Source organism: Melanerpes formicivorus, unplaced genomic scaffold (genome assembly GCF_026170545.1).
Source record: "Melanerpes formicivorus ecotype bairdi unplaced genomic scaffold, bMelFor1.0.p_v2 SCAF_28, whole genome shotgun sequence".
NCBI classification, from domain to species: Eukaryota; Metazoa; Chordata; class Aves; order Piciformes; family Picidae; genus Melanerpes; species Melanerpes formicivorus.
Genome location: NW_027142380.1, coordinates 1,170,678 through 1,185,783, shown reverse-complemented (window position 1 = coordinate 1,185,783; position 15,106 = coordinate 1,170,678). Strand labels below are relative to the sequence as shown.

Sequence of the window (15,106 nt, the reverse complement as noted above, 5' to 3'; positions counted from 1 at the left end):
GATGATGCGAATCTGCCGCTCCGAATCACAGATACCGCCGTCCCGCTCGGGAGACCCGCCCCAGTCCCTCCCGCCCCCCGCCCCGGACCCGGCACGGTGGCAGACGCGGTTGGAGCGGTTTATTTACAATCGGTAATGCGATACAGAGCCCGACCCCTGGCATTTCCCGGCTGTGGGACCCCATAGCTGTGGGGCTCAGACTTGTGTCACCCCCGGATTGTGGCACTCGAGCTGTGGCAGCTCTGCAGCGCTCCTGGGCTATGGGGCCAGGGTCTTGCGGAGCGGGACAAGCTGTGGGACAGGCTGCGGGGCGCCAGAACCAGAGGACCGGGATGCTAGCACGCGGGATGCAGGCAGGAGCAGGGTGCAGGCAGGAACAGGGTGCAGGCAGGAACAGGGTGAAGCCCCCTGCGCCAAGGAGCTGCCAAGGGCTGGGACCCCCGGCATGCACCCAGCCCTAGAGTCATCCTCCTTCTCGCCAAGACAGGGAGCCAGGCTGCCCGCTCGTGGGGGACACAACGTGGCATCCCAACAGCCTGTACCCAGGCACTGGCCCTGCCCAAGCTGCCGCGGCTGAGCAACAGTACAGTCCGAGACGGCCCCGTTGTGCTGGGGCTTTGTGTCCGGGGCGTTCAGCCCCGTGGTGTCACTGCTAGAAGAGGAGAGTCCCAGCCCCATTCATCAGCTGCAGTTATTGCCGTTGGAGGGACCACATCCCTAACCCTAACCCTGGCCACTGCCAGAGAAAGGTGACATGTCCTTGCCCCACCAGCTGGCCCCAGGGCCCATGGAGGAGCTACTGGGGGTCCACTACTGAGGGTCTGCCCGGCGAGGCTTGATGTCACGGGTCTTCATGTAGGAGAGCAGCTGCTCAGGGATCTCAGCCAGCACATCCTTGGCCAGGCGGGCCATGCTCAGCACCTGGTTTCCTGAGTCATCCACATAATCCCGAAAGGGCACAAACTTCAAGGGAAAGAAGGTACAGCACAGTCGGAAGCAATCCTGCATCTGTGAGCATCAGCGAGGTGCTGAGCATCTCTTGCCTGTGATGGGACTGGGCTCGATGGCAGTGTTACCTGTACGATGTCCCTCTCAGCGTAGCGCCCCCGGGAGGACACCCGTACATCGTCACCGTCCAGCTCCTCCATGGCTGAGGGGTGACAGCTGGTGTCACCAAGCCTCAGTGGCTTGTCACCCATGAAAGGTGGCCATATGGGATGGAAACAGCACCTCTTCCTCTGAGGTACCAGAGGAAGGGGTAGTGTTTCCTTCCCACTTCCCTCATGTCCCAAAGCCCCAGCTCACCCTCAAACTCAGCTGGACCAACTCCTACAATAATGATGGACATGGGCAAGGCAGAAGCCTGTGGAGAAGAAGCAAGGTAGCAGCTGGGGCAGCACCCAGCAAGGGGTGAACTCATGGCAGTGAAGGTGCACTCACGGTGACGATGGCCTCCTTGGTCTGCAGCATATCAGAGATGACACCATCAGTGATGATGAGGAGGACATGATACTGTGAGCCATCAGTCACCTGGGCAGCCGTCCTATGGGGACAAGGAATGGGGCCCCTCCAGCAGTCCCACTGGTGTGGGCAGCAAGCCCCACTGTGGGACCAGTAGCATTTGGGGACAGCAAAGTGGAAGGGTGCCTTGGTGCTCACCCAGCCACCTGGTTGATGACAGGGGCAAAGTTGGTGGGACCATAGAGCTGGACGGTGCGTAGGCTCTGGAGGTAGGACTCCAGCACACCCTCAATGCCGGCACAGCTGGGATTGTCCACATTGTTGTTCTGGGGGATGGGAAGGGTGCTTGGAGGGGAACTGTAGCTCCCAGTGTGACCCTCCAGGCTGCAGGATGCCAGGGCAAGATGCAGCTGCAGCGCTTCTCTTTCTTGCCAAGCTGCCATGGGCACCCCCACCCCAGTATTCCCCTCCCCGCTCCAAGGCGCACCAGAGGAAACTGGTGGGAGATTTTGCCATCAGGTGGGACTTTGGCGCCAAAGCCGTAGGCAGGAAAGAGCTTGTCGCTGTCGTAGTCCTGGATGATTTCCCCCACTGCCTTCAGTGCCAGGGCGTAGGCACTCAGCTGGTAGGGGCTGGCGTAGTGCAGCGAAGTGGGCTGTGACGGCATCCCTGCGGCACAGCACCCATCGACACCTGCCCCATGGCCAGCCCCACGGCCAGGGACCCCTCACACACCTTGGCTGCACTCACCATTGGAGGCCGTGAAGTCAATGGCAACGGTGAAATTCAGCTGTGTCCTTGAGGGGAGAGCGAGGGAGTCTGCCAGCCCCATGGTGCAGGGGATGCCAACTTCCAGACCCACGGCATGGCGTCTCCTTCCCCCACCTGGGACCCATCACCTGGCCCCTCCTTTCCCCAGCCCAACAGCCCAGAACCATTGCCTTGCATTCCCTTCCCAGCCCAACCATTCCCTTGTCAAACCCAGGCTGCACCTGCGTTGTCACCACTGTCCTCTCCCCGAGACCCTTGCCTGTGAGGGGGTCTCAGCAAGCCGGGGGGCACTAAGCCCCCCACTCACCCGCCCCGGATGTAGTCAACGAAGGTGAATTCAGACTCGACGGAGAAGGACAGCAGCGTCACCTGTGGGCATGGCGGGGTGGTCAGACCACCCCCTGCAGCGGGCACAGTGATGGGTCAGACCCAGCCCTGCCACACAAGGCAGGAGCCCAGAACCTCACTCACGGTGCCAGAGTTCACATATTTCTTCTTCTTACATTTCTTCCTGGGGTTCAGCACCTGTAGGTACAGGGGTAGGTAATCCCCAGCATGAGGTGTCCGTGGTCCCCCGTTCCGGTCCTCTGCCCTGGCCCATTGCCCTACCTCATACACTGTGAACTGGCTCTGTGCTCGGGAGAGCTCCCGGTAGCTGGTGGCAAACTCCCCAATGAAGTCGTGGCTGCGGGAAGAGCACAGGGTCGGCAGGGATAGGCACCCTGGTAAGGGGCACCCCTGGAAGTGGCAGCAGCACCCCGCTGTCCCGCAGCACTGCACGGGCACAGCCTCACCTCCCATCCCGGTCCCAGTCGTAGACATCTATTTTCACTGTCCTGAAAGTGAAGGTGGGCAGAGGATGAGCCTGGCTGGCAGGGCTGCCTCCGGCTCTCCTGGGGTGGGGACATAGCCCACTGCAGCCCACCCTGCAGTGAGCACCCTGCCCTCCAGCAGAGCCACCCGCCTGCCTGGCCCACGCCTCTGCCGGGAGGGAAGCAGGAAATTTGGGTCATGGCAGGGACCCTGGAAAGGAGGGGGATGTCTTTATGTAATTTGGGTTTGGAACAGTATGAAAAACACCAAACCCACAACAAGCCCCCAGCCAGTAAGAACACAACGGAACTGCCTGACACTGCAGGGTCTAAACAGCAAAGAAATGCTCATGCCTCGCTCTGGCCCCACAGCTGCCCTTCTTCCTGCCCCTGCCCCTGTCCCCATACCGGTCATAGTCGCCGTTGCAGAGGGCACGCACGGGGATGGTGAAGGGCTGCCACACGGGGTTGAGCGTGTTCTTCACCACCTCTGTCTTGTGGCAGATGGTGAAGCTGTAGGGATAGGGCAGGGTTGGGGTCTGCTGGACAGTGGCGCTGGCATGCTGCCCACCCTGCCAGGCCCCCACGCTCACGTGCCATCCTCATTGCTGCGGTAGAAGACAAGGAAGGGGTCGGATTTTCCAAAAAAGTCCTTCTTGTCCAGCTTGTTGGCACACAGCTGCATGGTGACGATGTCCTGGGGATGAGGACCATCACTGCTGGCTGCCTCCTTGCTGGCCCCAGCAGCTGCCTACACCTGGGGGCTGCTCAGCCCCAGCCCTGCTGCTGGTGGTACATGGGCACTCACCCGGCAGTTGCTCAGCTCCTCAGCCAGCAGCAAGATGGTCCCACATCGCTTCCCTGGGACCCCCCTAGGACCAGAGGCACCTGGTCAGCTTGAGGACATGGGAGGACAAGACAGGAGCAGAAGACGGGGTTGGGATGGGGTCTTACGCCCCACAGCTGGCACTTGGCAGCATGGTGGGTGTCCCCAGCAGGGAGACGTGTGGGGAAGGGGCCCATGGGGTGGGTGGCTGGGAACATGATGTGGGGGTCTCTACCATGGGGTGTGGACTCACGTGAGGGCTCTCTCCAGGCGGCCTCGCTGGGAGCCAATCACCTCCCCCAGTGCCACAAATGCCTGCCCCAGGAAGTCCTGCAGCCCGAGCACAGCACCATGAGACCTCAGGGGCTCTTGCTGCAGTGTTCCACCATCCACACACAGCCTTTACACTCCCAACGCACTCATGCTTGTGGGCCCTGCAGCCACCCTGCCCCAGGGCCACCCCAAGCGTTCTGAACCCACCCTGTGCCCCAAAAGCCCAGGACCCATTCTACACCCCCCAGGACCACCACAGGTGCCTACTCCATGTGCTCTGCACCCACTCTGTGCCCCCTATTCCATCCCACAGCCCCAGACTCATCATTCTAGAACCACCCTACATGCCTTGAACCCATCCTGCACCTCTTGAGCTACCCTCCTCTCATCCTGCACTCCCAAAGCCAACCCTCCATGGTGTGTCCCTGCCCCAGTCTGCACCCTGCCCCACCAGGCACCCCTACAAGGGCTGGGTTCCCAGGGCAAAGCAGGAGTTGATGCTTAGTGGTACCTACCTTCTGTCAGTCCCCATGGGGCACAGAGAGATGAAGAGCAGGTTAAAGCCTTCCAAGAAGCACCTGCCCCACCCCCAGCAGCACCCACATAGGGCACAGCCTTGGGGTGCCCCACTGCAGCATCACATGGGGGCATCACCACGCATCCCCTGGGCATGTGCTGAGCTCACCTGCTTTAAAATGGAGCAGGTCTTGGAGTCCACGTTGTAGCTGGTGGTGTGAGAGCAGAGCCCTGAACATCCGGTGCCCTTAGGGGTGCCCCAGCACGCAGCCCCACTTCCCCACCTCTCTGGGCTTTTTATTGCTGTATACTTATTTATTATAGCTATTTACTACTGACTCCACACTCTGTTCCACCCTAAGTGAGGCTGAGCCCTTCCCTGGATGCCCTACTCACACATCAAAGCGGAGGTTTTGCTTCTCCTCAAAGTAGTAATCAAGGACGAACTTGCGGACGAAATCAGGGTTCAGAGTGTTGTCAATCACCTCAGTGCGCCCAAACTGTGGGAAGAAGGATAAGAACCCCCCAGGACCCCTCCCCAGGCCCCTTCCCCATTACTGCTGCCCTGGCATTAATCCCAGTGGGGAGATTAATGCTGCTGGCGGGGCTGGATCATTAGCATGGATGCAAAAGGATCATTAGTGTGGATGTGGGTGGCCATATGGGCCCGTTTAGCCCAGCCAGGAGGATTAGCCAGTGGAGGCACTGGAGGCAACAGGACCCCTGGCACAGGGCTGGGAACCTCCTTGGGGAGTCCCCCAGAGACCTGGTAAGACGGACTGCACTCACTTCCTTCCACTCGCTGCTTCCTGAGCCCTGCACGAAGAGGACCACCACTGCAGAGAGAGGAGCAGAGCAAGGCTCCTGTGCTGTGCCATGCTGTGCCCATAACACGCTATGTTGTGTCCCCTGCCCAGCCCCACCACTCACCTGGGTCAGACTTGGAGAAGGTGTCCATGTCCAGAAGGTTCCTGAGGAGATGGAGCCAAGCATGAGCCAGTCAGAGTGCCGCCCCGCAGCAGGTCCCCATGTCCTCCCCCATGCCAGAAGGCTACACTGGCACCCAAGGCCAAGAGTCCCAGCAGCCTGGGAAGACAGGCTGGCTCCCACCACAAGGTTCGGTGGGACAGCACAATGAGCAGGGAGCAGCGTCGCCAACGCTGACGATGATTGAACATGACAAGGAACCCATTTAGAGGATGGAATCTTTCTGCACGCTGCCGGCAAAGGCCAAGTGCCTGCCACAGCCCAGCGGCAGGAGTGTGGCTAATGGCAGGGCACAGGACTGAAAAGAAAGGAGACATTTAGAGCAGGGGCTGGGTAACCAGCAGGGACCTGCTCCATGACCTCAACACAGCCACTGCAAAGTGATTGATCATCCTTTGCACGGTGCAACAGCAGAAAGTGCTGGGGGCTCTGCTGGGGTCCTTCCTGCACCCCGGGGAGGCAGCACAGGGTGGGCTGGTGCACGGCCAGGAGCTGTGGGGCTGAGCCAGCCTCCCTATCTTCGGTGTGCAGGGAAGAGACCTCCCCACAGAACTGTCCCAGCAGCTCTGGACAGTACTGAGCCCTCGGGAGGCTGTGAAGCTGAAGCCTGGGCTCTCTTGGACTGAATCCCGGACTCTGCCCAGAGCTGCCAGGCCCCACAGATGGGAGGGCAAGGGCTCGGTTGCAGGGAGTGAGCTCAGCAGCCCCTGGACCAAACCGGAGTTTGCAGGGCTCAGTGATGTGCTAAAGATGCCCTCTCAGGCAGGGGGTTTTGGGGGACCAGAGGCTTGCCTTCCCTTCGGGCACAGGGATGCTGCTGCCCAGGGGACTGCTGGTGCTGGTCGCTGTGGGCAGGGACTCCCTGGCCGTGGGCAAAAAGGGCAGCGGTGCCTCTGCCAGGCTAGATTTAACCACCGACAGAGTAGACACAGCATCCCCTTCTTGCCTCTCAGGCTCTGGTAAGAGTCAGAAGCACCAAGCAGCACCGCTCCCATTGTCCCGGTCCCGACCAGCGCTGATCGGCTTCTGCCCCTGCTGCCTCGCACGGGGCTCACAGAGCCGGGTATCGCCAAGAAGCCCACTTACCGTTAGCACCGGCACCCCACACGCCCCGGCATTAACGCACCCCTCCGGCATCACCTTAGCATCCCCCCGAGGAGGGGCCGCCCCGCGCCCCAGCCCTGAGTGAGGGCAGTGGGTCGCTCCGACACACAGAGCCGTGCCCGGTGCGAACATTCCCCAGCGCGCCGCAGAGGGGACGGGACCTCTCCCCGCAGGTGACAGCCGGGCAGAGGTGCGCTGGGCACACGTCGCGGTACCCGAGGAACGAAGGGGACACGAAGCCCACCCTTCCCCCCCGCGGGATGCCGCGGGACGCGGGCACCCCACAGCGTTTCACTCTCATCGGCGCCCGGTCGCCGCCTAAAGTCCGCTCCCCCGCCCGGCTCCCGGCTCACCGGCAGGACACGGTGAGCTCCACCTTGGTGCCCGGCACGCTGCTGGTCGCCGGCTCCAGCGCTCCCGGAGACGCCATCCCCGCCCGAGCGCCGCCGCTGCTCCGCGCCGCCTCCTCCCGCGCCGACGAGGCGGGCGCGCCCGGGGGCGGGCGCGGCACGGGCACGGGCACGGCGACCCCGCTGGCAGCACCGCCCCAGGCACCGGGGAGGCTTCGCCCCGGGGACTGGCCCGACTCTCGACGGCTCGACCCCGGGGGGCAGCGGAGACCCAGCCCCACCGGGACCTCCCGTTTTGGGCTACGGACTCAGCTCCGGTGCGACGGAGGCTCAGCCCCGACTCCGGGGGCTACCCCCTCCAGGCTCCCGGTCCCGGCTCGGTGCTATTTCTGTGCCGCCGCTCCCGGAGCGTGGGCCGGGCTATTTATAGCGAGCGGCTCCTACCGCCGCCGCCGCCGCCGCCCCCCAGTTCAGCCCCGCAGCTCAGACAGGAGGCAGGAGAGGGCACAGCTCGGGTGTCTTTACTGTAGAGACTTGCCGGAGCCCACCACGCTCCTCCAGCCACAGGCAGGGGTGGGCAGCAGTGGGCGCTGGGGACCTTCGCCGGGAAAGGCAGTCCAGGGGCTCGGCCACCGGGACGCACCAACCCGGGTTCTCCAGCCAGTGCTTAAAGCGTGCTGCTGCCTCTCAGTCCCACACCCCGCACAAACTGCTCGAGGAGGCCACCAATAGCCCCCGAAGAGCTGGGGGGCACGGCCTTCAGACCGATGGTCCTGCTGTAGCTGGCCAGAAACGCGGAACGCACTTCTTCCAACCGGGACTCACGGTCACTTGCCGACACTAGCCTAGAAGAGAGAAAGGGGAGGTCAGCAACTACAGCCATCCTGCTCCTCAGCCCAGCTCCCACCCCTGATGTAGGGCAGGAGGCTGGCAGCATGGGTGGGGCTCTGGTCATGGCACCAGGATGGCTGTGGAGCTTTAGAGGGCTCCAATGCCAGAGGCACCCAAAGGCTCCAGCTACAGTAGCCTAACCCTGCAGTCTCCAGTGCAGCCTTCTCCCATCCCCAGCCTCCTGCTCTCCTCTCCATCTCCACCGTCACTCCTTCAGTGTTTCCCACCACCATGGTGCTTACAATGCCATGGATCACTCAGAAAGCACAGCTTTTGCCAGGCAGGTGCTGGCTGACATCAGCCCGTGTGCTGGCTCCCTCCCCTCCTTGTGTGGTATTCCCACATGGAGCCTGTCCACATGTGCCATGCCTGGACAGCTGCCTCCAATCTGTTTATGATTGTCCCCTGTGCTTTCCCAGGGCCCAGCCTCTAGTGACTGTGCCAGCACAGATGGCTTTGAGGGAGTGGGGGTGAGAAGGGGCAGACAAGGTGACAGAAGCCCCAGGGAGTGCTCCAGGCATGGAAAGAGGAAAGCAGAGAGGTGTTTTACTTCTGGCTGGGCTGCTCTCTGTAAGCAGTGGGGCTGTCTGCAGAGTAGGGCATGGCTTCCCCCAGGACCTGCTCTTCTCTCCAGCTGATCCATGCAACTGGGTAGGGTTGGGGATAACAGAGCAGATGGAAGGAGGTATTTCAGCCAAGGGAGCAAGGGAAAGCAAGACAGAAAGCAAGACTAGGGTTCAGAGGCAGCTCTGGCCTGAAAGGGTCCTTGCTGCAGTTCCTCTGCAATGTGCTGGTGGTTCCCAGAGAGAATAAGACATTCCTCAAAGGTCATCTCAAGGGCACAGCACGAACTTTCCCCATAAAAAATTCTCTTTAATCTCTCCAGTGCCTGGGCTGGCTATAAATTGGCACAGCTCATTTGAATGGAAGTGTTAACCACCCACAGCCAACAGCTTCGGTCCGGAAACAGCAGCAAGAGGATCTGGTGGGAGGCCTATAAACAGCAAGCGATGCTGAGGCAGCCAATGGGGCTGCTGTTTACGGTGCCTGATAATAAAGAGAAGCCAGAGGGCAAAGAGAAAAGGCAACATACCTAACCACATTTAAAAGATGCTTTTGGTAGTCTAATTCGGACGTGGAACTCACAAACCTGCTAGCATTAGAAATAAGCTGCGCGAAAGCAGGACTTCCTTGCAGTGATCTTAAATGTCACACACAGAGCTAAGTGAGGGCATGCAGCAGTTAGGTTCTGGGTCTTCTGGCTCTCACACCTCTTCCCAGGGCAAGTTTTGTATTTAGACTCTTAAGCTTCTTTCATGGAGTGAGAGCACAGGGTCAAACTGCTGGCCACTGCCTGACACCAAACCCTGCAGAACAGCTGTACCATTTCCCTCTGAGCAGTTGAACGAGCGAGGCAGAATGTGATTCCTTGCCAAACCCTTGATGCTCTGCCCTGCTACACTTCCTACAGCCTGAAAGCTCCTCTGCAGCTTGGGGTGCAGGGTGAGAGGAGGCTGTCAAAGCCCCAGCTCAAAGTAAGCCCTGACAAGCTGCACACAAGCACAAGAAATAGGCTGTGAAAAGCGTACCTTCATCGAGCTGCTGCCAGCTGAGATGTAAAGTGGGAACTTAAACAGAATTTAGTTTTCCAAAAACTCATACTGTGCTGGGCTCTGAAAAACTGGGCTAAAACCACAATGGGCTCCTGAACAAACAGAGCTGAGGCAGAGCAGAGAGAGTGGAGGTCCCGAGTGAAGCTCAACACAACATTTTTGGGAACTCTTCATCCCTTTTGCACACTGCCTGGTCCCAGCACCTGCAGTTGAGCAGTCCCCAGCCCTGGACTACCCCACAGCTCTGGTAAAGAGCTGAACAGGGCAGAGCACTTGCAGCATCTGTTGCATACCCAAGGGAGAAGTGCCGCTGCTGCTCCCCTCCTTTTGAACCTGGCTGCTCCAAGCAGCCAGATTCCAAAGCACACGAGCCAAAACACATCAACACAGGAGGATCCAGAGCAGATCATGTTTGTGTCCTGAATTCCTTGTTCTGACATTAGATCTAACTCCAAGGACAGCAACAACTCACTGCTGATGAACAGTCACCAAGTACAACCAGGTTCAGAGTACACTAAAGTAGTTCCTAGTTCAGACACCCATCCTTCAGTCCCTTCTGCTTCTTCACCCATTTCCAAACACCTGCAGGAACAGCTCGGTGTATCCTCAGGAAAGGAAAGCAAATCCCAGCCAGGCCACATCTGACACCTCTGTTGAATTTTTGATCTACCAATTCATGGGTCTTTTAGTTTCACCACAATCTGGGGGCAGCTGCTCCACTCTGCTCACTGGCATGGCTCACAGCCACAAGAGAAGGCAAGCCAGGGTTGCTAGCCTGTCACTCAGGAGACATTAGCTTTCACATTGCCTGCTCTCTGTCTCCAAAGCACACACTCAGATCTTGGTAAAGGACTGCAAATGTCTGGCAGCACAACTAGCTAGCGGCAGCCCCTGGCCTGCCATTTCAGTTCCTTGATTGAGAGTCTGCAGTTTAAAGGTACAAGCCAAGATTCTCCTCTAACAGCAATTAAAGTGCACCTCCTGTCTTTCAAGCTTCCACAAAGGTGGCTTTCAATTTGGAGTGGAACATTTGCCTCCCAGCCATTTTACAAGGCAGGATGCAGCAGAACGCAGAGTCTCTGCTGCTCTGCACCGGCCAGACAGTGACAGCAAATAATGCTGCGCACGGCCAGAGAAAATCAGGTTGATGGAAGGGAAGCCCCTCTCTCACTGCAGCAAGGATCTGACCCCAGTGGGGAGCTGGAGATAAGCAATATCCAAAAGCAAGAAAAACTGGGTTACCAGCCTGTCCTGACAAGCATGCATCCTCAGACACACTTGATTATGCCCAAATGCAGCGTCTTCGGAGAAGAGAGAAAAGCCTCTTCTTCCTACAGAAAGCAAAGTGCCCCCCATCATTAGGCAGAGGAAATGCTGTTTTCTTTCTGAGTTCAGCATAAGCAAAGAGTGCTCTATGACTGCATTTTTGGATGGAAAACATCAAGGCAGAGAAGACAGGACAGTTATGGTATGGCCTCACAGGCTTCTTCGAAAGTGCCAGGCTGATAAAAATTTCAGCACTTGCAGCCAGTCGAGAGACCCAAGGAGAGATCCTGCATTCGAGACACTTACAGGCAAGTGCTAGGGAACTCATCCGGGAAGCTGCAAGGGAGAGCGGCGTCCGCGCTCAGGATTGCCTGCTCCCGAATGCTGCCACACCCTGTCACCATCTGCCAGCTGCCAAAGTCTGTGGAAACGGAAGATCCGGGCAGAGAATGGTCGGCCGATCTGGGGCAGAGAGAGAGGGAGACGGCACGATCAGTCAGGTCATCCTGCCACATGCCTTCCTGCAACACCGCTGCCAGGGACCCGCTGGGCTGGCTGCCAGCAGCGCCTGTGCCAGCAGCCTTGACACTCGGGGACCAGGGTGCACCATGCAGCTCTGGCTGGGCTCTAGGACAAGCTTTTCCTTTGAAAGCAAGGGGAGAGCCAAGCTGGCTGTGGCTGAGAAAGCAGCAGGAGCGCACTGAGAGCTGGACAGGACAGAGCCAGCAAGAAGCAGATGGCCATGCAGAACTGTGAAACCCATTAGTGAGATGCAGCATCATGTCCTGCCCCGAATCTCTCAGATGCAGACATTGTGCCGTACAAGGGGCATCCCCCTGTTGCTTGTTGTAGCTGTTAGCACATCCCATGGCAGCAGCAAGGCTTGATGGAGAATCAAGGTTGCGACTTGGTTAGTGCAGAGAAAGACTCAGAGATCCTTGGTCCAGCAGCTGTTAGAAAGCAGATCACTTCCAAAGCATTAACACCTGGTTTGAACAAAGCCAGTCACTGCTCAAGATGTTTCCCTGGAACATGCTCCCCCTCCCAGCATCATAAGATCTTTTCAATCCTGTGTCAGAAGAATGGACTGTGCCAGAAATCAGGTGGCAAAATATCTTTAGGACAGGAAAAACAGACAAAGGATGGTAATTGCTTGATGTATGCAACCTCCCACCAGGAAAGAAGGAAGCGTGACATTGTGCAAGTGAATCTGAGGACTCCCTCCAAAATCTCAGAGAAGAAGGCACAATCACTTCAGATGAACCCAGAGCTCTTGGCTTTCAGGGAACAAGCAATTACTGTGCCCTGCTGCACAGCAGAGTGTACATTGCTGGAAGCACAGCCTGTGACAGAGCTACTCAATTACACACTACTGAGATCTTCTGGATAATTTATCTGAGATCTGCTGGGCAGATAGCAGTGCACCAGCTACAGCTCTGCTAGGCCAGGTACTTGCATGCTGTCTTCACAGCTAAGAATAGCAGTGGCGCACTGCAGCTGCTCCCCAAGAGACCAGGAGAACAGTTACAGAGACAGGATCTCCCACAGCAAGAAGGACCTCAGTGAGACTGGAAGGCAAGGCTGGGGAGAGGTGCACAGCAGTAAATGAATCTGCAATATCGATCTAACTCCCAGGCTGCCATTTAACTGGTCTGATCAATATGGCCAAGTCTGAGAAGTCTGAAGCATGGTCCTGAGCTGGCTGCACAAGTGGAGAAGGGGAAGTCATGCAGTTCCTTGCATGTCAGCTTATTGTCACAGTGTTGACACTCCTGTAGCTGCAGCTTAGGATAATACCACTCTCTGGAAGGGCATCACAACATTTAGAGAGCAGGGATCCACCTGCCTTGTACAACTGCTGTTCTCTGTGTAGTGAACAGAAGAGTGAGGTTCAGGGAACCAGGAGAACCCCTGCTTAATAGCAGATATCTTCCCTAGACACAGAGCACTACACTATGAACAAGGGCACATCACTGAAAGTGGAACTGCAGCACCTTCTGGAGATGAGACAGGGATAACTTTTCCTGGGAAGCAAGGAATTCCTAAGGGAAAGAAAGCAGCTGTTCAGTGACATCTATCCCTCTTTACCTTCAGAAGGTAAAGCTAAAGAAATTGTCATGAGAGAGAGAGCAGGCAGAGCATTTAGGGCCAGAGCAGTTTCATGCTGGAAACACTGTGGGAACAGTGCAGGAAGTCAGAGAGAAACATAGAGGAACACTGCTTCAGTGCAGAAGGAGAGAAGGATGTCACCTCCCTGAGAGCACAGCACAGCCAGACAGGAGTGTCACAAGCAGTGATCACAACTGCAGTTAAAGCAGCTAAGAGGAGTTATAGGCAGTGGGCTTGGGCTGAAAGTAGACAGGGACACAATTCTGTCAGAAAAGTAATGAGCTGCTGAACAGAGGACAGGTTTGGGACCAGACAGAAACAAAGACTTTGAAGAGAACAAGTCTGGATGGCATGGGAGGGCTTGGGCTAGAGCAGGACCTCCATGTGGAGGTGAAAAGAACTAAGCAGAGCTCTGCAGTTGTTGCAAAGGGAGAGTGGTATCAGGAGCCCGCTTAGAAGACTGTGCCCATGTGCCAAGCAAAGGAGTAGGGCCCCAGGGACAGTGAAAATGTGCCTCTGCACAGAATCACAAACCACACTGGTCAGATAAGTCTGTGCTAGAGAAGAAGAACAGAATATATATATATGGCCTCAGCTTCAGGCTGCTGGTCACCATCCATGGTTGGCAGCTAAGATTAGATTGTCTTATACCACCTCTTGGAGGTGGATCAAGTCACCTCTTGAATCCTTTCTTGGACAGGCTGATAAAAGCATCATGTACCTCCCACAAGATGGGCTCTCAGTGGCTGTCTTATTAACCCTTCCTGCTGACCCTGACGCTGTCAAGCAGCTATGGAAACTTAGTCAAGTTACATCTAACCTCCTAGTGCAGGAGTCTAGGAGTTTAAGGCAGCCACTTCTGTATCTTGCCTCCAGGCAGCAGAATAAACACTTGTTAATTAATTGAATAAACTGATTGACTCTGCAATGATTCCAGGTCATCCCTCTCATGGATTAGTTGTCTGAGCCTAGCCAGCAGAGCTAACACATTACAGCAGACCTTCCCCTCTGTCCCCAAGGGAGGCTCCTGAAGAAGTGTCACAACCAACAAGCATCTTGAACAGGCTCAAGAGACTGCAGGGTCCAAGGCTGGGTGAGATGGGCAGGGAAGGCATGGCAGGAGAAATCTTGCATTTACACTGCAAGGGCAGCAGAGCTGCTTCAAAGCTGAGCATGGCTTGAGACCAAGACCAGATCTTTTGGGCATCTGTATTCCAGTGCAGAGGTGAAAGTATTCTTGTTAGTTTTGCTCTTCAGCTCCTTGTAAAGTCTTGCTGCAGAGGCCCACAAAGGGCTTCAGCAAGACCACCAGAGCAAGTTTGGGCTGCTGGCACACAGAGGTTGGTCTCCATGTCTGTAAGAACAACAGGTTTGCAATACATTATAGCCATGCCAGAGGCTGTCTAGCTGTGAGGGCAGTGCACAGGGTCTTGGGAATAAGCTGGACAGCAACAGCAAATCTGACATGGTTAGGGGAGATGAGATACAGCAAGTCTTCAAGTCAGTGTCTCTGCCACAGACAGCTAAAGGCAGACAGAAAGAGAATGAAAGTGAGCTTCACACACCCACCTCTTCAGGTCCACGAGTGGGAAGAAACTCCCTCAAAAGTGCAAGATTAACAAAATTAGATTAGCAAAACAGAGATGAGCTGCAATCTGTTCCTTCACACAGGGAAGGACCTCTACCAGGCTGTAACTGGCAACTCCTAGCCTGGAACAGCTCCTTTTAATTAGGTCAGTGCTTCCCATGCAACATGCTGCACAACACAGAGTATTTCAGAGCACAGGGACACTTGCCTACCACAGGAGAGGCAATACTGGAGGCAAAGCAGCAGTCAGGGATCTTTCCCTTTCCTAGGATGCAACCAAGCCGAGTGCCAAATGCCCACAGCTAAGCTCTCATTCTGCCCTGTGCTGCCCCCACTCACCTGCCGCAGGGCTGTGGGGAAGCAGCTTATTTACCAACACCTGCTCTGTGCCTCAGAGCGAGGCGCTAGGCAGGTACCGAAGGTGCAGACAGACTGTGGCAACCTGGAGTAAGGGGCAGCCCTTCCCACCTTTGCGTGGGAAATGTTGGCAAGGAGCACTTGGCAGAGAGCTGTGCTGAGAGCCCTGGCTGGATCTAGGC

General features: G+C 57.1%; 2 protein-coding genes across 8 annotated transcripts in view; both read right to left on the bottom strand.

The window, feature by feature from the left end:
- Positions 1 to 110: 110 nt before the first annotated feature.
- CPNE9 (copine family member 9) lies at positions 111 to 7,242 on the bottom strand. 5 transcript variants are annotated; one of them, XM_068154151.1, is made up of 20 exons: positions 7,104 to 7,242; positions 5,590 to 5,630; positions 5,449 to 5,495; positions 5,056 to 5,159; positions 4,829 to 4,868; positions 4,124 to 4,200; positions 3,853 to 3,916; positions 3,638 to 3,741; positions 3,453 to 3,557; positions 3,027 to 3,068; positions 2,842 to 2,917; positions 2,704 to 2,757; positions 2,540 to 2,601; positions 2,212 to 2,258; positions 1,949 to 2,130; positions 1,660 to 1,787; positions 1,441 to 1,543; positions 1,306 to 1,363; positions 1,077 to 1,150; positions 111 to 963 (listed from the first exon to the last, which is right to left on the bottom strand). In XM_068154151.1, exons 1-20 carry the CDS (start codon positions 7,178 to 7,180, stop codon positions 811 to 813), a joined length of 1,638 nt encoding a protein of 545 aa, XP_068010252.1. In that variant the 5' UTR covers positions 7,181 to 7,242; the 3' UTR covers positions 111 to 810. The 5 variants fall into 5 exon arrangements, 4 of the variants coding, with proteins under 4 accessions (XP_068010252.1, XP_068010253.1, XP_068010250.1 ...); XM_068154152.1 differs by having other exon boundaries at positions 5,056 to 5,105; XR_010989309.1 differs by having other exon boundaries at positions 939 to 963; positions 1,077 to 1,187.
- A 356-nt stretch (positions 7,243 to 7,598) lies between these two features.
- Positions 7,599 to 15,106, bottom strand: part of MTMR14 (myotubularin related protein 14) — a 35,532-nt gene continuing 28,024 nt past the window's right edge. Inside the window, exons 18-20 of one of the 3 annotated variants that reach the window (XM_068154146.1) lie at positions 11,177 to 11,332; positions 10,847 to 10,935; positions 7,866 to 7,945 (exon numbers count right to left, since the gene is read on the bottom strand). In XM_068154146.1, the coding sequence (XP_068010247.1) occupies positions 10,887 to 10,935; positions 11,177 to 11,332 (205 nt within the window). In that variant the 3' untranslated portion in view covers positions 7,866 to 7,945; positions 10,847 to 10,886. Of the gene's footprint in view, positions 7,946 to 10,846; positions 10,936 to 11,176; positions 11,333 to 15,106 lie in introns of all 3 variants that reach the window. The other 2 variants (XM_068154145.1, XM_068154147.1) reach the window with 2 other exon arrangements.

What these genes read in the sequence shown, in the direction of transcription:
- CPNE9 (XM_068154149.1), bottom strand. Translation starts at nt 7,180, where the DNA reads ATGGCGTCTCCGGGAGCGCTGGAGCCGGCGACCAGCAGCGTGCCGGGC. An exon ending in CTTCTCCAAGTCTGACCCAG is followed by an intron (nt 5,496 to 5,589) that starts GTGAGTGGTGGG and finishes CTCTCTCTGCAG; the next exon opens with TGGTGGTCCTCTTCGTGCAG. An exon ending in GAAGCAGCGAGTGGAAGGAA is followed by an intron (nt 5,160 to 5,448) that starts GTGAGTGCAGTC and finishes TTCTTCCCACAG; the next exon opens with TTTGGGCGCACTGAGGTGAT.